The sequence below is a fragment of the Tachysurus fulvidraco genome, chromosome 1 (assembly GCF_022655615.1).
Source record: "Tachysurus fulvidraco isolate hzauxx_2018 chromosome 1, HZAU_PFXX_2.0, whole genome shotgun sequence".
Lineage (NCBI taxonomy): Eukaryota > Metazoa > Chordata > Actinopteri > Siluriformes > Bagridae > Tachysurus > Tachysurus fulvidraco.
This window is the reverse complement of record NC_062518.1, coordinates 16,517,390-16,534,889: the sequence shown is the minus strand read 5'-3', so window position 1 is coordinate 16,534,889 and position 17,500 is coordinate 16,517,390. Positions and strand designations below refer to the sequence as shown.

At 44.4% G+C, this 17,500-nt stretch overlaps 4 protein-coding genes across 8 annotated transcripts in view; 2 read left to right on the top strand and 2 right to left on the bottom strand.

Annotated features, from left to right (window-relative positions):
- gnav1 (guanine nucleotide binding protein (G protein) alpha v1) overlaps positions 1-4,303 on the top strand; it is a 33,352-nt gene extending 29,049 nt beyond the window's left edge. For 2 of the 5 annotated variants that reach the window (XR_007140501.1, XR_007140502.1), the window contains 4 exons: positions 886-957; positions 1,214-2,068; positions 2,525-2,612; positions 2,740-2,793. Coding sequence is in view for 3 of the 5 variants with exons in the window: in XM_027160834.2 (XP_027016635.1) it covers positions 886-957; positions 2,525-2,612; positions 2,799-3,040 (402 nt within the window). In the remaining 2 variants the exon portion in view is untranslated. Of the gene's footprint in view, positions 1-885; positions 958-1,213; positions 2,069-2,524; positions 2,613-2,739 lie in introns of all 5 variants that reach the window. The other 3 variants (XM_027160834.2, XM_027160836.2, XM_027160835.2) reach the window with 2 other exon arrangements.
- Positions 4,304-4,395: 92 nt separating this feature from the next.
- Positions 4,396-6,101, bottom strand: npb (neuropeptide B). Its single transcript, XM_027160839.2, has 2 exons — positions 5,469-6,101; positions 4,396-4,970 (listed from the first exon to the last, which is right to left on the bottom strand). The coding sequence occupies exons 1-2, from the start codon at positions 5,760-5,762 to the stop codon at positions 4,842-4,844; spliced, it is 423 nt and encodes a 140-aa protein (XP_027016640.1). The 5' UTR covers positions 5,763-6,101; the 3' UTR covers positions 4,396-4,841.
- A 318-nt stretch (positions 6,102-6,419) lies between these two features.
- sgsh (N-sulfoglucosamine sulfohydrolase (sulfamidase)) lies at positions 6,420-9,327 on the bottom strand. The gene is made up of 7 exons (XM_027160831.2): positions 9,053-9,327; positions 8,618-8,778; positions 8,386-8,491; positions 7,963-8,297; positions 7,768-7,849; positions 7,410-7,613; positions 6,420-7,253 (listed from the first exon to the last, which is right to left on the bottom strand). Exons 1-7 carry the CDS (start codon positions 9,141-9,143, stop codon positions 6,694-6,696), a joined length of 1,539 nt encoding a protein of 512 aa, XP_027016632.1. The 5' UTR covers positions 9,144-9,327; the 3' UTR covers positions 6,420-6,693.
- A 1,884-nt stretch (positions 9,328-11,211) lies between these two features.
- The window catches only part of slc26a11 (solute carrier family 26 member 11), a 15,560-nt gene continuing 9,271 nt past the window's right edge, over positions 11,212-17,500 (top strand). Inside the window, exons 1-6 of the mRNA XM_047821158.1 lie at positions 11,212-11,351; positions 12,895-12,943; positions 13,484-13,843; positions 15,719-15,911; positions 16,656-16,741; positions 17,096-17,175. Coding sequence (XP_047677114.1) covers positions 13,637-13,843; positions 15,719-15,911; positions 16,656-16,741; positions 17,096-17,175 — 566 coding nt within the window. The 5' untranslated portion in view covers positions 11,212-11,351; positions 12,895-12,943; positions 13,484-13,636. The remainder of the gene's footprint in view (positions 11,352-12,894; positions 12,944-13,483; positions 13,844-15,718; positions 15,912-16,655; positions 16,742-17,095; positions 17,176-17,500) is intronic.

Sequence of the window (17,500 nt, the reverse complement as noted above, 5' to 3'; positions counted from 1 at the left end):
GTGTGTGTGTGAGACACTGTGTGTGTGTGTGTGTGTGAGACTGTGTGTGTGTGTGTGTGTGAGACACTGTGTGTGTGTGTGTGTGTGAGACACTGTGTGTGTGAGACACTGTGTGTGTGTGAGACACTGTGTGTGTGTGAGACACTGTGTGTGTGTGTGTGTGTGTGTGTGTGTGTGTGTGTGAGACACTGTGTGTGTGTGTGTGTGTGAGACACTGTGTGTGTGTGAGACACTGTGTGTGTGTGAGACACTGTGTGTGTGTGAGACACTGTGTGTGTGTGAGACACTGTGTGAGACACTGTGTGAGACACTGTGTGAGACACTGTGTGTGACACTGTGTGTGACACTGCGCGTGTGTGTGTGTGACACTGCGCGTGTGTGTGTGTGACACTGCGCGTGTGTGTGTGTGACACTGCGCGTGTGTGTGTGTGACACTGCGCGTGTGTGTGTGTGTGACACTGTGCGTGTGTGTGTGACACTGTGCGTGTGTGTGTGACACTGTGCGTGTGTGTGACACTGTGCGTGTGTGTGTGTGACACTGTGCGTGTGTGTGACACTGTGCGTGTGTGTGAGACACTGTGTGTGTGAGACACTGTGTGTGAGAGACACTGTGTGTGTGTGTGTGAGACACTGTGTGTGTGTGTGTGTGTGTGTGACACTGTGTGTGTGTGTGTGTGACACTGTGTGTGTGTGTGTGTGACACTGTGTGTGTGTGTGTGTGACACTGTGTGTGTGTGTGTGACACTGTGTGTGTGTGTGACTCTGTGTGTGTGTGTGTGACACTGTGTGTGTGTGTGACACTGTGTGTGTGTGTGACACTGTGTGTGTGTGTGTGACACTGTGTGTGTGTGTGACACTGTGTGTGTGTTGTGCTCTTCTTAACAGAACAGACTGCAGGAGAGCCTCAGGCTATTTTCCTCCATCTGCAACAATGTGTTCTTCAGGAGCACCTCCATGGTAAGAGCTGAGAATCCTGAAGGGAGTCTCACACACACATACACACACACACACACACACACACACACACACACACACACACACACACACACTTCAGGAAATGACATAGAGATCAGCACATATGGAACCTGAAACTGTGAAAACTAATAAGCACACATAATGTTTATGGATTTATTCCATTTGTATTTAAGGAGTGTGTGTGTGTGTGTGTGTGTGTGTGTGTGTGTGTGTGTGTGTGTGTGTGTGTGTGTCACAGTGCGAGCCATAACCAGTTCTTATTAAACATTAGTAGATGTATAAAACAGAGTGTTTATTCAGTGGGGTTTCTGCGCTATGCCAGAGTCGATGAGCCTTTGTTTCTGACTTCACTGTTACCATAGCAACAAACATCAACCCAAACGCTGATGGCACTGATCTCACATCTGTTAGAGAGGAGAATCCTTCATTTACAGATAAAGATGGACAGATCGGGAAACAGAGATAAATGGCCAGGTAGCGGGCAGATGGAGAGACAGACGGGTAGCGGGAAAGATGGAGAGACAGACGGGTGGAGGAGCCGATGGAGATACAGACGGGTGGCGGCACAGATGGATAGTCAGTTGCGTGGTGGGGCCGATTGAGAGACAGACGGGTGGTGGGGCTGATGGAGAGTCAGACTGGTGGAGGTGCAGTTGGAGAGACAGACGGGTGGCGGGGTTGATGGAGAGACAGACGGGTGGCAGGGTCGATGGAGAGACAGACGGGTGGCGGGGTCGATGGAGTGACAGACAGGTGGAGGGGCCGATGGAGTGACAGACAGGTGGAGGGGCCGATGGAGAGACAGATGGGTGGCGGGGCCGATGGAGAGACAGAGGGGTTGAGGTGCAGATGGAGTGACAGAGAGACAGATGGGTGGAGGAGCCGATGGAGTGACAGACAGGTGGAGTGGCCGATGGAGAGACAGACAGGTGGAGGAGCCGATGGAGTGACAGACAGGTGGAGGGGCCGATGGAGTGACAGACAGGTGGAGGGGCCGATGGAGTGACAGACAGGTGGAGGGGCCGATGGAGTGACAGACAGGTGGAGGGGCCGATGGAGAGACAGACGGGTGGAGGAGCCGATTGATGCATGGGTTTGTAATGTTATAAATATTATCTCCTAGTCTTTAGTCTCAGTCAGAGCATCAGTTGTGTTCAGGGATCTTCTTATAGATGACTGTTTATTATCCGGATTCTTTCCCTCATTGTGGTTAATAAACTGTTTCTGAGTCTGAGGTCATTCTGAGGTCATTTTAATAAACACTAATTGTCAGAGTTTCTGTGGAATTTTAAGGCTGCCTGTGTTTGTAAGTTAATGTCAGGGTTTGTGTGTTAATTGTGGTGCACAACACAAATCAGGGGTTTATCATCAGAAAGGGACAGAACCACTTCCTGTAAGAGCTGAACATTCTCACAGCTCTGACCTGGTGTTAACATGAACAAGTAACTCTGTGTTAATGACTCTGTTAGACACAGAATGATTCCTTACACTCACATTTAACGCCTTCTAGAAAAAGAATAAAATAATTCAAAAGCTTTCTGTTTTTCAGATTTTATTCATGAACAAAATCGATCTTTTCCAAGAGAAGATCCTTCACTCGGCTCGTCACCTCCGAAATTACCTGCCGCTCTACAGGGGTGAGAGACAGTAGAAATATAAACCACCTGCTTATGTAAATGCTGAATACAAAGTGTTATAGTGTGTGTGTGTGTGTGTGTGTGTGTGTGTGTGTGTGTGTGTGTGTGTGTGTGTGTGTGTGTGCAGGTGCGGACTGTGATGTAGATTCTGCCGCTCGCTTCATTGCCTCCATGTTTGTCTCTCAGAATGCCATGCCCAGGAAACTGATCTATTACCACTTCACCACGGCGACAGACACCTCCAATGTGCAGGTGGTGTTCCAGGTGGTAATGGACACCATCATAAAGGAGAACCTGGAGGCAGTTTCACTGCTCTGAAGTTTTACACACTCAACTCATTGCCCCACCCCCTGTGTAAAACTGCCAGAACTACAGACAGACAGAAAGACAGACAGGCAGACAGACAGACCACCCTGATGCTGTCCTGAGCTGTCCGAGGTGCTGAACCTCAACGCACTCAGAAACACAAAAGAAACTTGGAGATACTGAGAGATAGAGGCCGAGTATGACGGATATGTAGAAAGATTAATAAATATATTCAGATAAACAGGGAGAGGGAAGAAATGGACATGCGGGGGGGGGGGGAGAGAGCTATGAAGTGAGGGGGGTGAAAGAATCTCTGCCAGAACCCTTGGGAAAAGCAAGTGAACCGTTATTCACAAGGACCGATAAGGAAGCAGAAAGAATAAAGTGACGGAGGGAGAGGTGATTGAGGGAGATATATGGATATTTATTGGTTCTGGTGGGCATGGTCTCTCCAAGATGACTCCGCCCCCATGTACACAACAGGAGGACTCACAAAGGTGTGATGACGATCACGATGGTGAAGATGATTCAAACTCCACGTAAGACACAAACGGAGGGAGGAACTTTTAGCAGAACGTTCCACATCATCTACTTACAGATCACCTAAGACTGTATTTCAGCCCCTCTTCCACCCTCCAAATAATGGTGTTTATACGGGACAAAGGACATAATGCAGTGACTGTTTTAATACGATTTTACTACGTTAACCTGTGTAAGTGTTCCCCGTGAAGTGGGTGCGAAGCTTCACACACAAGATGGAGCTCCAGCCTGGAGGTTTTCTTCGTGTTACATGATCCAGATCATCAGAAGGTGTTTATTCATTCATATCTGATGTAACAATTTGTGTGTGTGTGTGTGTGTGTGTGTGTGTGTGTGTGTGTGTGTGTGTGTGTCCTTTACTGGTTTGTTTGCTTATGTGTAGGTACCAGAGTGTGATATTTTTTTTCCTCTTCCTGATAATATTTACCAAAAGAAGAGCACTGAGTTAATGATCAGCAGGAGAGACGTTTGTTTTCACAACACACTTCATTTCACACACTGTGAGTGTTTATGAAGTCTGCACTGGATTAGTGTCTTATTGTAGAAAATTACAATCCCAAGCACCAAAGTGTGTAAACAACCTGTTTTACCTTTATTTCTTTCTTTGTTTTTTTTTCTTTCTTTGTTTTTTTTTTTTGTACTTTGGACATCTCGTGTGAGGTTTGTGTGGAGAGATAAAGCTGTGACGTGCTTGTGTGTGTTTGTGTGTGTGTTTGTGTGACAGCTCTTTCTATGCCTTTGTAGCAGTGCCTAAATCATCCTGTAAATAATAATCCGATCTTCCAGTGTGATCAGATTCTGCGGTGAATATTGTGATATTTAATAGAAGCAATGATTCATCGACACGTCCGTGTGTCTGTCTGTCTTTATTTTTACAGGAGGTGAAGACAATAACTACACACACACACACACACACACACACACACACACACGAATCAACCGTCTGTCGAGTTTAATAAATAAACTAAAAGACGGTTCTTTAAACAGGTTCCGCATTTACACACAGGAGAGACAAACAGCGACACCGAGTCCGTTACGCACAAACACACACGAACACTGGTGAAGTTTAATAGAATTAATTGTAGATAATCTCAGAGGAAAGGAAATAACAAACATTCAGGGTCAGGAGTCCACGTGGTGATGGAGCTCCGAGCAGCAGAGCGAGTGAGAGCATCCTAAACAGAGTAAAGTGTCGGACTAACAGGTGTCTAAATGATGCTGCTGTGTATCAGGTCTAGGGTTTGGTTTAGAAGACAGGTTCCTGACCCCGGTCCTGGACACGTCCCCCGTCCTGACGCTGTGTTAGAGCAGGACAACACCAAAGTGTGCAGGACGGGGGGGTTTTCTGTAGGACCGGAGTCGGGTTCCGCCCTCACGTGCCGCTCACACCACCAGGCAGTCGAGCGTGTCGAGCGCGAGCAGAACCTCCGCCCTGCACCGGAACGTGTTCCAGGCGTCCGGCACCGGCTCACAACTCTGTAGGTTCGGAGAAATGTCTTTGATGCAGATGGCCTGTAGGCACAAACAGCAACCGGAAACGACATTAAAAATAATATTAGGAAAAATAAAAATTCAGAGCTCTGAAAAGTGACTGACTTTTCTTAATAAAGTAGTAAAAATTGATTTTTATTGATTTATTTCATTTTATTTGTTAATAAATCCTTTACAACTCATTAAGTGTTTAAGTAAAAATAAATAAAATAAAAATCATCCAAAAATAATAATAATAATAATAATAAAGTTATTAAACCCGTCTTTTCTTTTTCACGTTCCGACTTGGACATATTTAAGGATTACAGGATTAATATTAATATTAATGTCTTTACAGGATTTAGATCTGGCAACTTTTCTGCGCGCACTCGCTCCACATCTGCACAACATCTGCAGCAACTATATCATTAAATAGAAACGTTTAAAGGTTTCCACGAGGAACAGAAAACCGAAACCGTCTCTGAACTTCGGAAATGCAGAGTAAAGTGAGCTGAGGATTATTTACTCAGTGATATTTACCATGTTTTTGAGGACAGGTGTGTGTCGCGCGCTCAGCTCGTGCAGTGCGCTGGTTCCGGTGCTCTCTCCTGGGTCCAGCACGGACTCCGTGTCGGACCTGCGGACGTACGGCGATCTGCGGATGCCGGACAGTAAACCCGAGGCTCTGCCCACGGAGTAGTAGCTCGGTCCGGTGGCCTGTTTGTACCAGGCGTCTGCGGGAGCGCACGAGAGCAGCACGGCGACGGTCGCGAGCATCACCGCGGACCTCACGGACCTCTCTGGCGCGCACCTCTTTATCATCAGCACCATCATCGTCCTCACAGTAAGGGATTGTTACAGTTTATTTGGTGTTCGTTTGTTATTTTTTTCTTCTCCTCCGAGTTGCTTTGAGCGTCTGCGCGCGTCGGTGCGGCTTTTATACACGAACTCCGGAGTGCGTAAAGGCGCGCGCGCTCGACGTTAAGTTCGATGACGTTTCCGGCAAAGGAGAGAAAAAAAACCCACCGTCAAATCAGCGTGGGAGTGTTTGAGCATCAAGCTCGTGACGTGACGTGACACACACACACACGCGCGCGCATTCGAGCACTCTAAGGGTTCTTTCTGAAGTTTCTGCACCCGAGGAACATCTCCATATTTTATCGTGTGTGTGTGTGTGTGTGTGTGTGTGTGTGTGTGTGTGTGAGAAAAAACTGCTATTACAGAATCACACATCACGTCATCATAATGAAGGAATTAAAAACCGTGTTACTGCGTCACGAAATCTATCAGCCAATCAGATTCCAGTATGCAAACACAAGCCAAGCTAGCCAAAAAGTTTGTAGGTGAAAAGGGGCGGAGCCTAAACGTTCAGGCGTTTCAAATTCACATATGAATTGATTATTATTTTATTTCATTTAGCAGTTTGTAGTATTTAAGGCAAAAAAATGTGTGATAATTTAACACCAAGGTGATGATTCATTAACAAATTCAAAAAATTCAAGACTTTTTTTTATTTTTAGAGTTCATGATTTTTTTGACAGCATATCATCTCCACATACACTTTATTTCATGAAAGAATTCTCCATCAGTAAATCAAATATTAAAAACCATGTGCTTAAAAAAACCCACAAATAAAATAAGTGAAAATAAAGGACAAAAATCCCAAGTTGAGGTTGTGATCATGTCCTCACCTTGTTTCTCTTTCTGTTTTGCTTCATTTATTAAACTACAAAGGATGTGAGTTGTAAAATAAACTGATGATCCCTCACAGCTCGTTGTACAGAGGCCTGCACTTGGGCTCCATCTTGTCCTCGAGGACGCCGTCCGGAGCACAGACCCAAGGATCCTCCGTCTCCCACTGCCACTTCAGCAGCTGCTCCTTCAGGAGCTCCAGCACGTCTTTATGACGAGGGTCCGAGGCCAGGTTGGTCTGCTCGGCCGGGTCCGAGCTCGTGTCAAACAGCTCCCAGCGTTCCCTGTAGTAGTACTGCCTCAGAGTCTTGAACCAGAAGGTGGGCGTGCCCGCCTGTGTCCTCTGCAGCAGGTCCTGGAATGTGGGCGAGACGTACAGGTCCTGGTCGATTGGGAAGGGCGAGCGGTAGTTCAGGTTGTGAAGCAGCACGTAGCGGCCGCGCCTCACCGAGCGCATCGGGTAATACATGGTGGCCTCGTGCAGACTCTGACTGCCGTACACCGTGTCCCAGATGGGCTCCGAGGACAGCACCGGGAGCAGGGAACGACCCGTAAGGTGGACCGGAGACCTGCCGCTCAGGCTGTAGGAAGGATACGGCACAGAGAACCAGTCTAGCAGTGTGGGAGTGACGTCTGACAGGAAATAGAGATTGTCATCAGATTGTTATTATCAGATTATTAGGCTGCGTGTAAAATGAGAGATCAGTATATAGGTGCGAAAGGATTACGCTCTGAGTCTAAATGGTGCCATCATGTGGTCGTAAAACATAACACAAGAAAATGTGTCACCGAGCAGGCTGACGTAGGCGTCGCTCGTCTGTCCCCAGCGATCTCTGTGCTCAGGTGATGAGATGATCATGGGTTCGGCCACGCCCGAGTCGTACAGGTTGGTCCGTCCATTAGGAAACGGGATCCCGTTATCGGAGCTGTACATCACCAGAGTGTCGTTCTCAAAGCCGGCGTCCCTCAACTCCTGCAGGACCAAACCAATACCTGCAGGAAGGAGGGGGTGGGGTGGAGGAGTCATTAAAACACACTACTAAAGAGAGAAGTAGAAGAAGAAAGGGTGGAAATTAATTAGGGAATAAAGGAAAAAGATTCAGATGAAGGACAGAGACAGAGACAGACCAAAGAGTCAGACACTCGCCCTGGTCCAGTCTGCTGACGGTGGTGTACTGAGCCGCCAGGTCGGCTCGAGCGGCCGGAGTGTCTGGGACGAAATACGGCACCTGAAAATTTGGGGGAAAATTCACCGAAAAGAAAAACCTCAAGAAAAAAATTTCATTATATTTAGAAAACGACAAAAATGATTGTTTTATGACCCGCTCACTGCTCGGCTCACCTTCACCTGCTCGGGTGTGTAGTGCTGCGGCTGCCAGTCAGGAATTCTCCCCATGCCGCTCTCTCCATTGCCGAACTTCTCACAGAACGAGCCGTACTGAGGCTGCGAGTGGCCACAGCGGTGCGGGTCATGAAACGCTACGTAAAGGAAGAAGGGCCGAGTCTCTCCTCCGCTCCTCTCCTCCTCCTGTCTGTGTTCCTGTAGAAACTTCCGGACCAGCAGCTTTATCCTGGTGATGTTACGTCCCACCTGGAGGACCGAACCGTTCTCCTCCGTGTAGGCGAAGTCGAAGGGGAACACAGCGCTCGGACCCACGTGCTTCTTCCCGATGATCCCTGAAAAACAACAACAACAACGACATCTCAATATCTGATCATCAGCACCGGATTTGGTTCAGACGTTTGTGTTGTTGTCGTTCCTCACCGGTGTGGATGTTGTTCTGGTTCAGTAACAGCGGGAGGCTCTGCATTCCATCGAAGGAGTTAAAGTGATGCACGCCCTGGTGAAGCCCGTACATCCCGTTCTGGTGCTGAGGAGAAATCGGATCTCACATCACATCACATCACATCACATCACATCACATCACACGGTCACACCATGAGAGACCCGAGACGACGTCATGTTCAGTGTAACGACGACGAGACGTTGTCTGTACCTGCGGTAACCCGGTGAGGATGGTGGAGCGACTGGGCGAGCAGCTGCTGACCGAGGAGAAGGCGTTCCTGAAAACCACGCTGCGTCCAGCCAGAGCGTTCAGGTGAGGAGTTCGGACCACCGTGTTGTTGTAGACCTCTGTCTCGAACCCTGCATCGTCAGCTGCGAGGCAAAGACACACGACACTGTTCACCACTGGAACATTACACAGCACAACCTGTTCGTCCTTATTGACCTGGACTGAACCTTCATGCTCAGCAAATAACACCAAGGTGTTTATGACTAAAATCTCTCCTTTATCACAGTGTTAATGCTTCTGTTCCACTTCTGTGCTGTGTTTATTATTGGTCAGGTCAGTGATTATGAGCAGTTCAGCCCTAATACACGTCGTTACTGCTTTGTTTACAAGAGTTTATAACACGGTTATGAATGTTACCGATAATCAGGAGTGCGTGTCTCACTTGTCCCGCGTACTTTCCCACAGGACACAGCAGCAGCAGCAGAACAGACCGGAAATACACCTTCATATCCGCCGTAATTACAGAACTCTTTGCGTGTAACACTTTTACATCTAGTCTCCGGAGTCTCGGAGAAGCTCCACAAGTTTTTTTTTACTCCTTTAATAACATGATTTTCTGTGTAAAATGTTCACGACCGCCAAGGGACAAACTCCAAAACTGTACACAAACACAGTGACTTCCGCCTCCACGTGATCACGTGACCAAGAGGGGTTGCCATTTTGAAAAATCCTCCATTTTAAGATTTGATATTATTTATTTATTTTGTTTATTATTTGTTTTTGAGGGGTATGAAATCCTTTAGTTTTACCCGGTAAAGGTTTATATGAGTAAAATGACACTGTTTTATTGTCTTACCTGAGATAAAAACATGTTCAGATCTTCTTGTTCTCAATGTTTCCTCACATTAAACACTAAATTAGTTATATATATATATATTTTTCCTCCATGAGCTTGTGTATATATATATATATATATATATATATATATATATATATATATATATATATATATATATATATATATATATATATATATACAAGCTCATTTCCACAAGGGAGGAAAAAAAATAAATGTTTAAAGAAAGTCAGTCACTAAGTGTGATAATCCTAATACTTATCATTTAATAATTCAATTCAATTCAAATTTATTTGTATAACATATATTACAATTGACGTCGTCTCAAAGCAGCCTTACAGAACATAAACGTAGAACAAAAGGTTATTCATTCATTCATTCATTTATTTTCTACCGCTTATCCGAACTTCTCGGGTCAAGGGGAGCCTGTGCCTATCTCAGGCGTCATCGGGGATCGAGGCAGGATACACCCTGGACGGAGTGCCAACCCATCACAGGGCACAAACACTCTCTTTCACTCACACACACACACTACGGACAATTTTCCAGAGATGCCAATCAACCTACCATGCATGTCTTTGGACCGGGGGAGGAAACCGGAGTACCCGGAGGAAACCCCCGAGGCACGGGGAGAACATGTAAACTCCACACACACAAGGTGGAGGTGGGAATCGAACCCCCAACCCTGGAGGTGTGAGGCGAACGTGCTAACCACTAAGCCACCGTGTCCCCCCTACAAAAGGTTATTATAAAGAATAATATAAAGATTAATAGAATACAAAAGTCACGATAAATATTAGATATATTTAAATGTGTTTGTATTTATCCCCAATGAACAAGTCTGAAGTGACTCAGGTGACTGTGAGGAGGAAAAACTCCTTTAGATGGTAAAGGAAGGAACCTTGAGAGGAACCAGACTCAAAGGGGAACCTCATCCTTATCTGGGTGACACCGGGGGTGTGATTATAAATATACAGTCTGATAAATGTTGTATTGGTGAGGAGGTTGTTGTCCTCAAAGACCACATGGAGTTCACATCTCCTCTTTAGTATAGCAGAGTCTACCTGGAGCTGGTAGATCTCTAGATGTCTCAGGATCCTCACAGAGTCACCGTCATCTCAGTGGAGGTCCAGAATCTTCATTGCACAGAAGACGATCAGAGCTGGTATAATTTCTGGATGCCTCGTGATGGTAGAAAGAGAGAAGCAGTGGAGAGGAATTAACATAGCTGCTGTTCATAATATTAGCAAGTCTGATGTAATAGTGCACAATATTATGGGATGTATCATGTGTATGCCTGACTAAAGATATGAGTTTTTAATCTACATTTACTGGGAAAGTGTGTCTGAGCCCCGAACACTATCAGGAAGACTGTTATAAAGTTTGGGAGCTAAATAAGAAAACGCTCTACCGTCTTTAGTAGACTTAGATATTCTGGGAACTAGCAGAAGTTCTGAGTTTTGTGATCTCAGAGAGCGTGAAGGATCGTAACGTGTTATAACGTTTGAATGTGAGGTAATAAGTCAGAATTCAACAATAATAAGTAGATGTTTGAGTTAGAACATGTCACAAATCTGAAATAATAAATGAGGTAATTAAACAGTAATAAGTGAAACTTCTGAGATAATAAGTTAGAAGTTTATGTGATAATTCAGACTGAAACTAGAGGAAAAAGATAGAAGGAATGGCATAATAAAGTCAAATCTGTCACGTGATGTGTTTCCTACACTTCTGTAATTTACATGGAATATCCGTATCCTGCATGAAAGGTGAATGTCTGGCAACCCGAGACTGAACCTGAAGGATGTTTGGTTTCTCGCTCTGACAAAAAAACCGGAGCGCAGATTAAATCTCACGCAGGTAAAAGATATAAAGTGTATAAATAGAGAATAGTTAAGAATCCGATAATAGTGTGTGTGTGTGTGTGTGTGTGTGTGTGTGTGTGTGTGTGTGTGTGTGTGTGTGTGTGTGTTATTGTGGTACCTTTCAGGTTAAATCACTTGTGCGTCTGATTAAAGCCCGAAACCGAATCACACAGATTATTACTGTAAAGCTGTAAAACTGTTATATTAGTAATGTGATTATTATTATTGTTTTATTTATGTTAGGCAGCTGTTTATCTGTACAGTGGAAATAATTTCTCTCGGGATTATGTGTGTGTGTGTGTGTGTGTGTGTGTGTGTGTGTGTGTGTGTGCGTGTGCGCGCGCGCCCGTGTGTGAGAGAGTGTGGTGTGAGAGTCTGTCTGTGTGTGTGTGTGTGAGTTTTTATTGTGTGTGAGTGTGTGTGTGTGTGTGTGTGTGTGTGAGTTTGTGTGAGTGTCTGTGTGTGTGTGTGTGTGTGTGTGTGTGTGTGTGTGTGTGTGTGTGAGTGTCTGTGTGTGTGTGTGTGTGAGTGTCTGTGTGTGTGAGAGAGTGTGTGTGTTAGTGTCTGTGTGTGTGTGTGAGTGTGTGTGTCTGTGTGAGTGTATGTTTGTGTGAGTGTCTGTGTGTGTTTGTGTGTCTGTGTGTGAGTGTGTGTCTGTGTGTGTGTATGTGTGTGTGAATGTCTGTGTGTGGGGGGGATGTGGTAGCTCAGTGGGTACGGTGTTTGACTACTGATTGAAAGGTCATTGGGTCGAATCCCAGGTCCACCAAGTTGCCACTGCAGGGCCCCTGAGCAAGGCCCTTAACCCTCAATTGCTCAGGTGTATAAACTGAAATAAAAAAATGTAAGTCACTCTGGACAAGAGTGTCTGCTAAATAATGTAAATGAGTGTCTGTGTGTGAGAGAGAGAATGTGTGTGTGTGTGTGAATGTCTGTGTGTGTGTATGTGTGAGACAGAGTGTATGTGTGTTTTAAAGTCAGATGACAAGTGTGTGAGAGAGAGTGTGTGTGAGACAGAGTGTGTGTGTGTTTTAAAGTCAGATGACAAAGGCATGATGTAAAAATAACAAGCCGACGTCTTACTTTTAAATTCATTGTTAGCTGTTTAACACAAAATATCACAATTCAGCTCCGTTATTATTCCAGATATTTCAATAATCCCCCAAAGAGAGTGATGTGGGTTTATTGGCTTTATGTTCATTAGATTAATTATGAATGAAAGATCTTTCATTGTGTAACACACTGATGTTGGGGTGTTTAAATAGATGCCAGTGAGACGTCCCCACGTCTCTGAGACACACTGTAGAGTCTTTGTGCTCTGAGGTCACTGGTGTAGAATGTTTGGGTGGAGGAGCATCGCGTTACATGGACCATGGTCCATCATGTTGCCTGATCATTCAGAAAGCTCCGCTTCTCACGCTGATGTTACAGATATTTTAGCCTGAATTCTTTGGATGTGTTTAGGGGGCGTGGCTTAATGTCAGGTTCCACCCAAGTCACTGACCGTGTCTTTAATACACTGTCACTTGTTTTTCTAGCTGAATCGACACGAGGAGGAACATTAACCATGTGATAAATCACCAGCAAGTGAGTAAATAAAGACGAGCCGCACCCTGAGGTGTTGTTTAATCCTCTGTAAGGATGAACGCTGAGATCAGACACTTGGGATCAGATCCTGAGGGACTCGAAGATCATTTCAGTCTAATCACATGACTCTCTTTCTTTCTCTTTCTCTTTCTCCTTCTCTCTCACTCACTCACTCACTCACTCACTCACTCACTCACTCACTCACTCTCTGTAAATTTTACACTCCACACCCTACACACACACACATACACACACGCACACACACACACCCTACACACACACATACATATGCACACACATACATACATACACATACACACACACACACACTCTACACACACACACACCCTACACACACATACATACATGCACACACATACACACACACATACATACACACATTCTACACACGCACACACATATACATACACACAGACACACATACATACATACACACACACATGCATGTCATCAGTCCAGTTCATCTACTACATTCTGACTCATGTTTTACGTATTGTTACTATTTTTTTTATACATGAGGAATCTAAACAACTCGCCACGCCGCTGCTTGACTTGAAGCCAGGTTGCATCCCAGCACACTGCGATCAGCAGCTAGTCAAAGTGCATTGTGGGAAATGTAGGAAGAAGTGCACCAAGTGATGTTTATCCCAGAGGTTTGAGTGGACACTCGTGATGGCATCGTTCTCCGGTTCTCTGAGACATGGCTTAGTGAGATGTTGCTCCGTCTCCATGCTGCATTCTCGTCTTCCCGTCCTCACGTGGCTCCCGGCGTACAGTCTGACTTGGATGAGGATGGACATGCTGGCGGGACTCACCGTGGGGATGACCACCGTCCCTCAGGCCCTGGCCTATGCCGAGGTGGCCGGCTTACCTGTGCAGGTAACAACTACACCTGGATTTACACTCATAAAGGTCATTAACATCTGCTCTAAAAATCTGACATTTCATCTGTCAGAAACAAAATAAAGTCTAACACAAGATGTGCAAAATAATCAGGGTGATTTAATCTACTTCCTGTTTCTGTTTCCTGTCATGCTGCTTGTGCTGCTACAGTTCTCCTGTGTGAATTTGTGATTTGTCAAAGCAGCACTTTCACATCCCCCTTTACTCCATCAGCTACAGCCAGTCCTCCTCCTCATATCAACACCAGTGTTCCCCCTTTACCCCATCAGCTACAGCCAGTCCTCATATCAACACCAGTGTTCCCCCTTTACCCCATCAGCTACAGCCAGTCCTCATATCAACACCAGTGTTCCCCCTTTACCCCATCAGCTACAGCCAGTCCTCATATCAACACCAGTGTTCCCCCTTTACCCCATCAGCTACAGCCAGTCCTCCTCCTCCTCAACACCAGTGTTCCCCCTTTACCCCATCAGCTACAGCCAGTCCTCATATCAACACCAGTGTTCCCCCTTTACCCCATCAGCTACAGCCAGTCCTCCTCCTCCTCAACACCAGTGTTCCCCCTTTACCCCATCAGCTACAGCCAGTCCTCCTCCTCCTCAACACCAGTGTTCCCCCTTTACCCCATCAGCTACAGCCAGTCCTCATATCAACACCAGTGTTCCCCCTTTACCCCATCAGCTACAGCCAGTCCTCCTCCTCCTCAACACCAGTGTTCCCCCCTTTACCCCATCAGCTACAGCCAGTCCTCCTCCTCCTCAACACCAGTGTTCCCCCTTTACCCCATCAGCTACAGCCAGTCCTCCTCCTCCTCAACACCAGTTTTCCCCCTTTACCCCATCAGCTACAGCCAGTCCTCCTCCTCCTCAACACCAGTGTTCCCCCTTTACCCCATCAGCTACAGCCAGTCCTCCTCCTCAACACCAGTGTTCCCCCTTTACCCCATCAGCTACAGCCAGTCCTCCTCCTCCTCAACACCAGTGTTCCCCCTTTACCCCATCAGCTACAGCCAGTCCTCCTCCTCCTCAACACCAGTGTTCCCCCTTTACCCCATCAGCTACAGCCAGTCCTCCTCCTCCTCAACACCAGTGTTCCCCCTTTACCCCATCAGCTACAGCCAGTCCTCCTCCTCCTCACCAATTCAATTCAATTCAATTCAAGTTTATTTGTATAGCGCTTTTTACAATAGACATTGTCTCAAAGCAGCTTTACAGAACATAAACATAGAGCAGAAGGTAAACATAATTAATGATAAAGGAAATAACGAATAATAAAAGAAATAAGAATTAACAGAATAAAAATTCTAGATTATTATTAGATGTATATACTATATTATTAGATGTTATTATTAGATATTAGTTATTATTAGATATTATTAGATGATATTATTATATTATTAGATGTCAACACCAGTGTTCCCCCTTTACCCCATCAGCTACAGCCAGTCCTCCTCCTCCTCAACACCAGTGTTCCCCCTTTACCCCATCAGCTACAGCCAGTCCTCCTCCTCCTCAACACCAGTGTTCCCCCTTTACCCCATCAGCTACAGCCAGTCCTCATATCAACACCAGTGTTCCCCCTTTACCCCATCAGCTACAGCCAGTCCTCCTCCTCCTCAACACCAGTGTTCCCACTTTTCCCAGTAGACTTTGCACTTGTAACAGTTACAATAAATTTCTGCGTAGTTTTTTATTGAACCTTTTTTTGCTGCAGAATGTATTAAATTTTGGATGTCGTGTTTATCGTAGATTTAAAACAACTGTATAATTTAACATTTCTGTTTAATTACATTGATATTAAAATGGAGAATTCTGTTTAAGTCTCTCTCTCTCCCACCCCTTCTCTGTGCAGTATGGTTTGTACTCGTCCTTCATGGGGGGTTTTGTTTACTGTGTGTTCGGGACATCGAAGGACATCACCTTGGGCCCAACAGCCATCATGTCTCTGCTGTGTTTGTCCTACATCAGAGGAGATCCAGTCTACGCTGTGGTGCTGACACTGCTGTGTGGCATCATCCAGCTCAGCATGGCTTTACTCCGACTCGGTAAATAAAACAAAACACTGAGATCTGATTTAGTTCAACAGAACAACAGCTTAAACTCCATCCAACATAATAACTGTCTACAACTCAAAAATTATAATTAAACTGCACATACTGATAAAAACAACAACAACAATGATAATAATAATAACAAACAACAATAACAACAACAATAATTACAACAATAACCACAATAATAACAACAACAACAATAATAATAACAAACAGCAATAACAACAACAATAATAACAATAATAATAACAAACAGCAATAACAACAACAATAATAATAACACAACAATAACAACAATAATTACAATAACAACAATAATTACAACAACAACAATAACCACAATAATAACAACAATAATAATAACAAACAACAACAATAACAACAACAATAATAATAATAACAAACAACAACAATAATAACACTAATAATAACAACAATAACAACAACAACAATAATAACAATAATAACAATAATAACAACAATAATAATAACAATAATAACAACAATAACAACACTAATAATAACAATAACAATAAATTAACCAAGTTATATATTGTCTTCTTGTCCTTGACATTAAACAGACCCATTAAAACTAACAGGTCTACAGTAAATGTTAAGATAAATAAATAAACATGTTTTTACTACCACAGTGTGTGTTATATTACACATGTCCAGAGTTCTTGTGATGTTTTTGTCTTGTTGTTTAAACAGAATTATGTTGGGTTTTTTTTGTAGGTTTTCTGCTGGATTTTATTTCCTATCCTGTTATAAAGGGATTTACGTGTGCAGCAGCTGTGACCATCGGCTTCGGCCAGGTCAAAGTGAGTGATACACACACACACACACACACACACACACACACACCCTTATCCAGAGCGACTTACATTTTTATCTCATGTTATACAACTGAGCAATTGAGGGTTAAGGGCCTTGCTCAGGTGTAGCTTAGTGAACCTGGGATTTGAACTCATGACCTTCCGAATGGTAGTCCAGCACTTTAAACACCAGGCTACCCCCCACACACACACAGACACACACTCATACAAACACACACACATATACACACACACAAACACACACACATATACACACACATACAAACACACACACACACAAACACACACACACCCACACACACACATTTAATGTATGTGTACGTGTGTGTGTGTGCGCAGAACATTCTGGGTGTGAAGGACGTTCCTCAGCAGTTCTTTCTGCAGGTCTACTACACCTTCCAGAAACTGCCTGAGGCCAGGTGAGAGGAGGCTGAAGGGGAACTGGACTAAAAATAAACATATAGTCTACATACATCATACAATATATACTGTAGTCAACAAACTTTGAGGAAAACAGATCATAAATATATAGTATCTGTACAAAATGTCTTCTGTAATAATAATAATAATAATAATAATAATAATATGTTGAATGAACAAACAAATAAATGTTACCTGTTGAACTAAATCACAAACACAAAACTCATTCGATTCCATTTTAAAGTCAAATTCTCCAAATTGAGCAATTGTCCTAATTTTCATGTACTTTTTATTTTCAAATATTTCATTTCCCCAATGATTAAG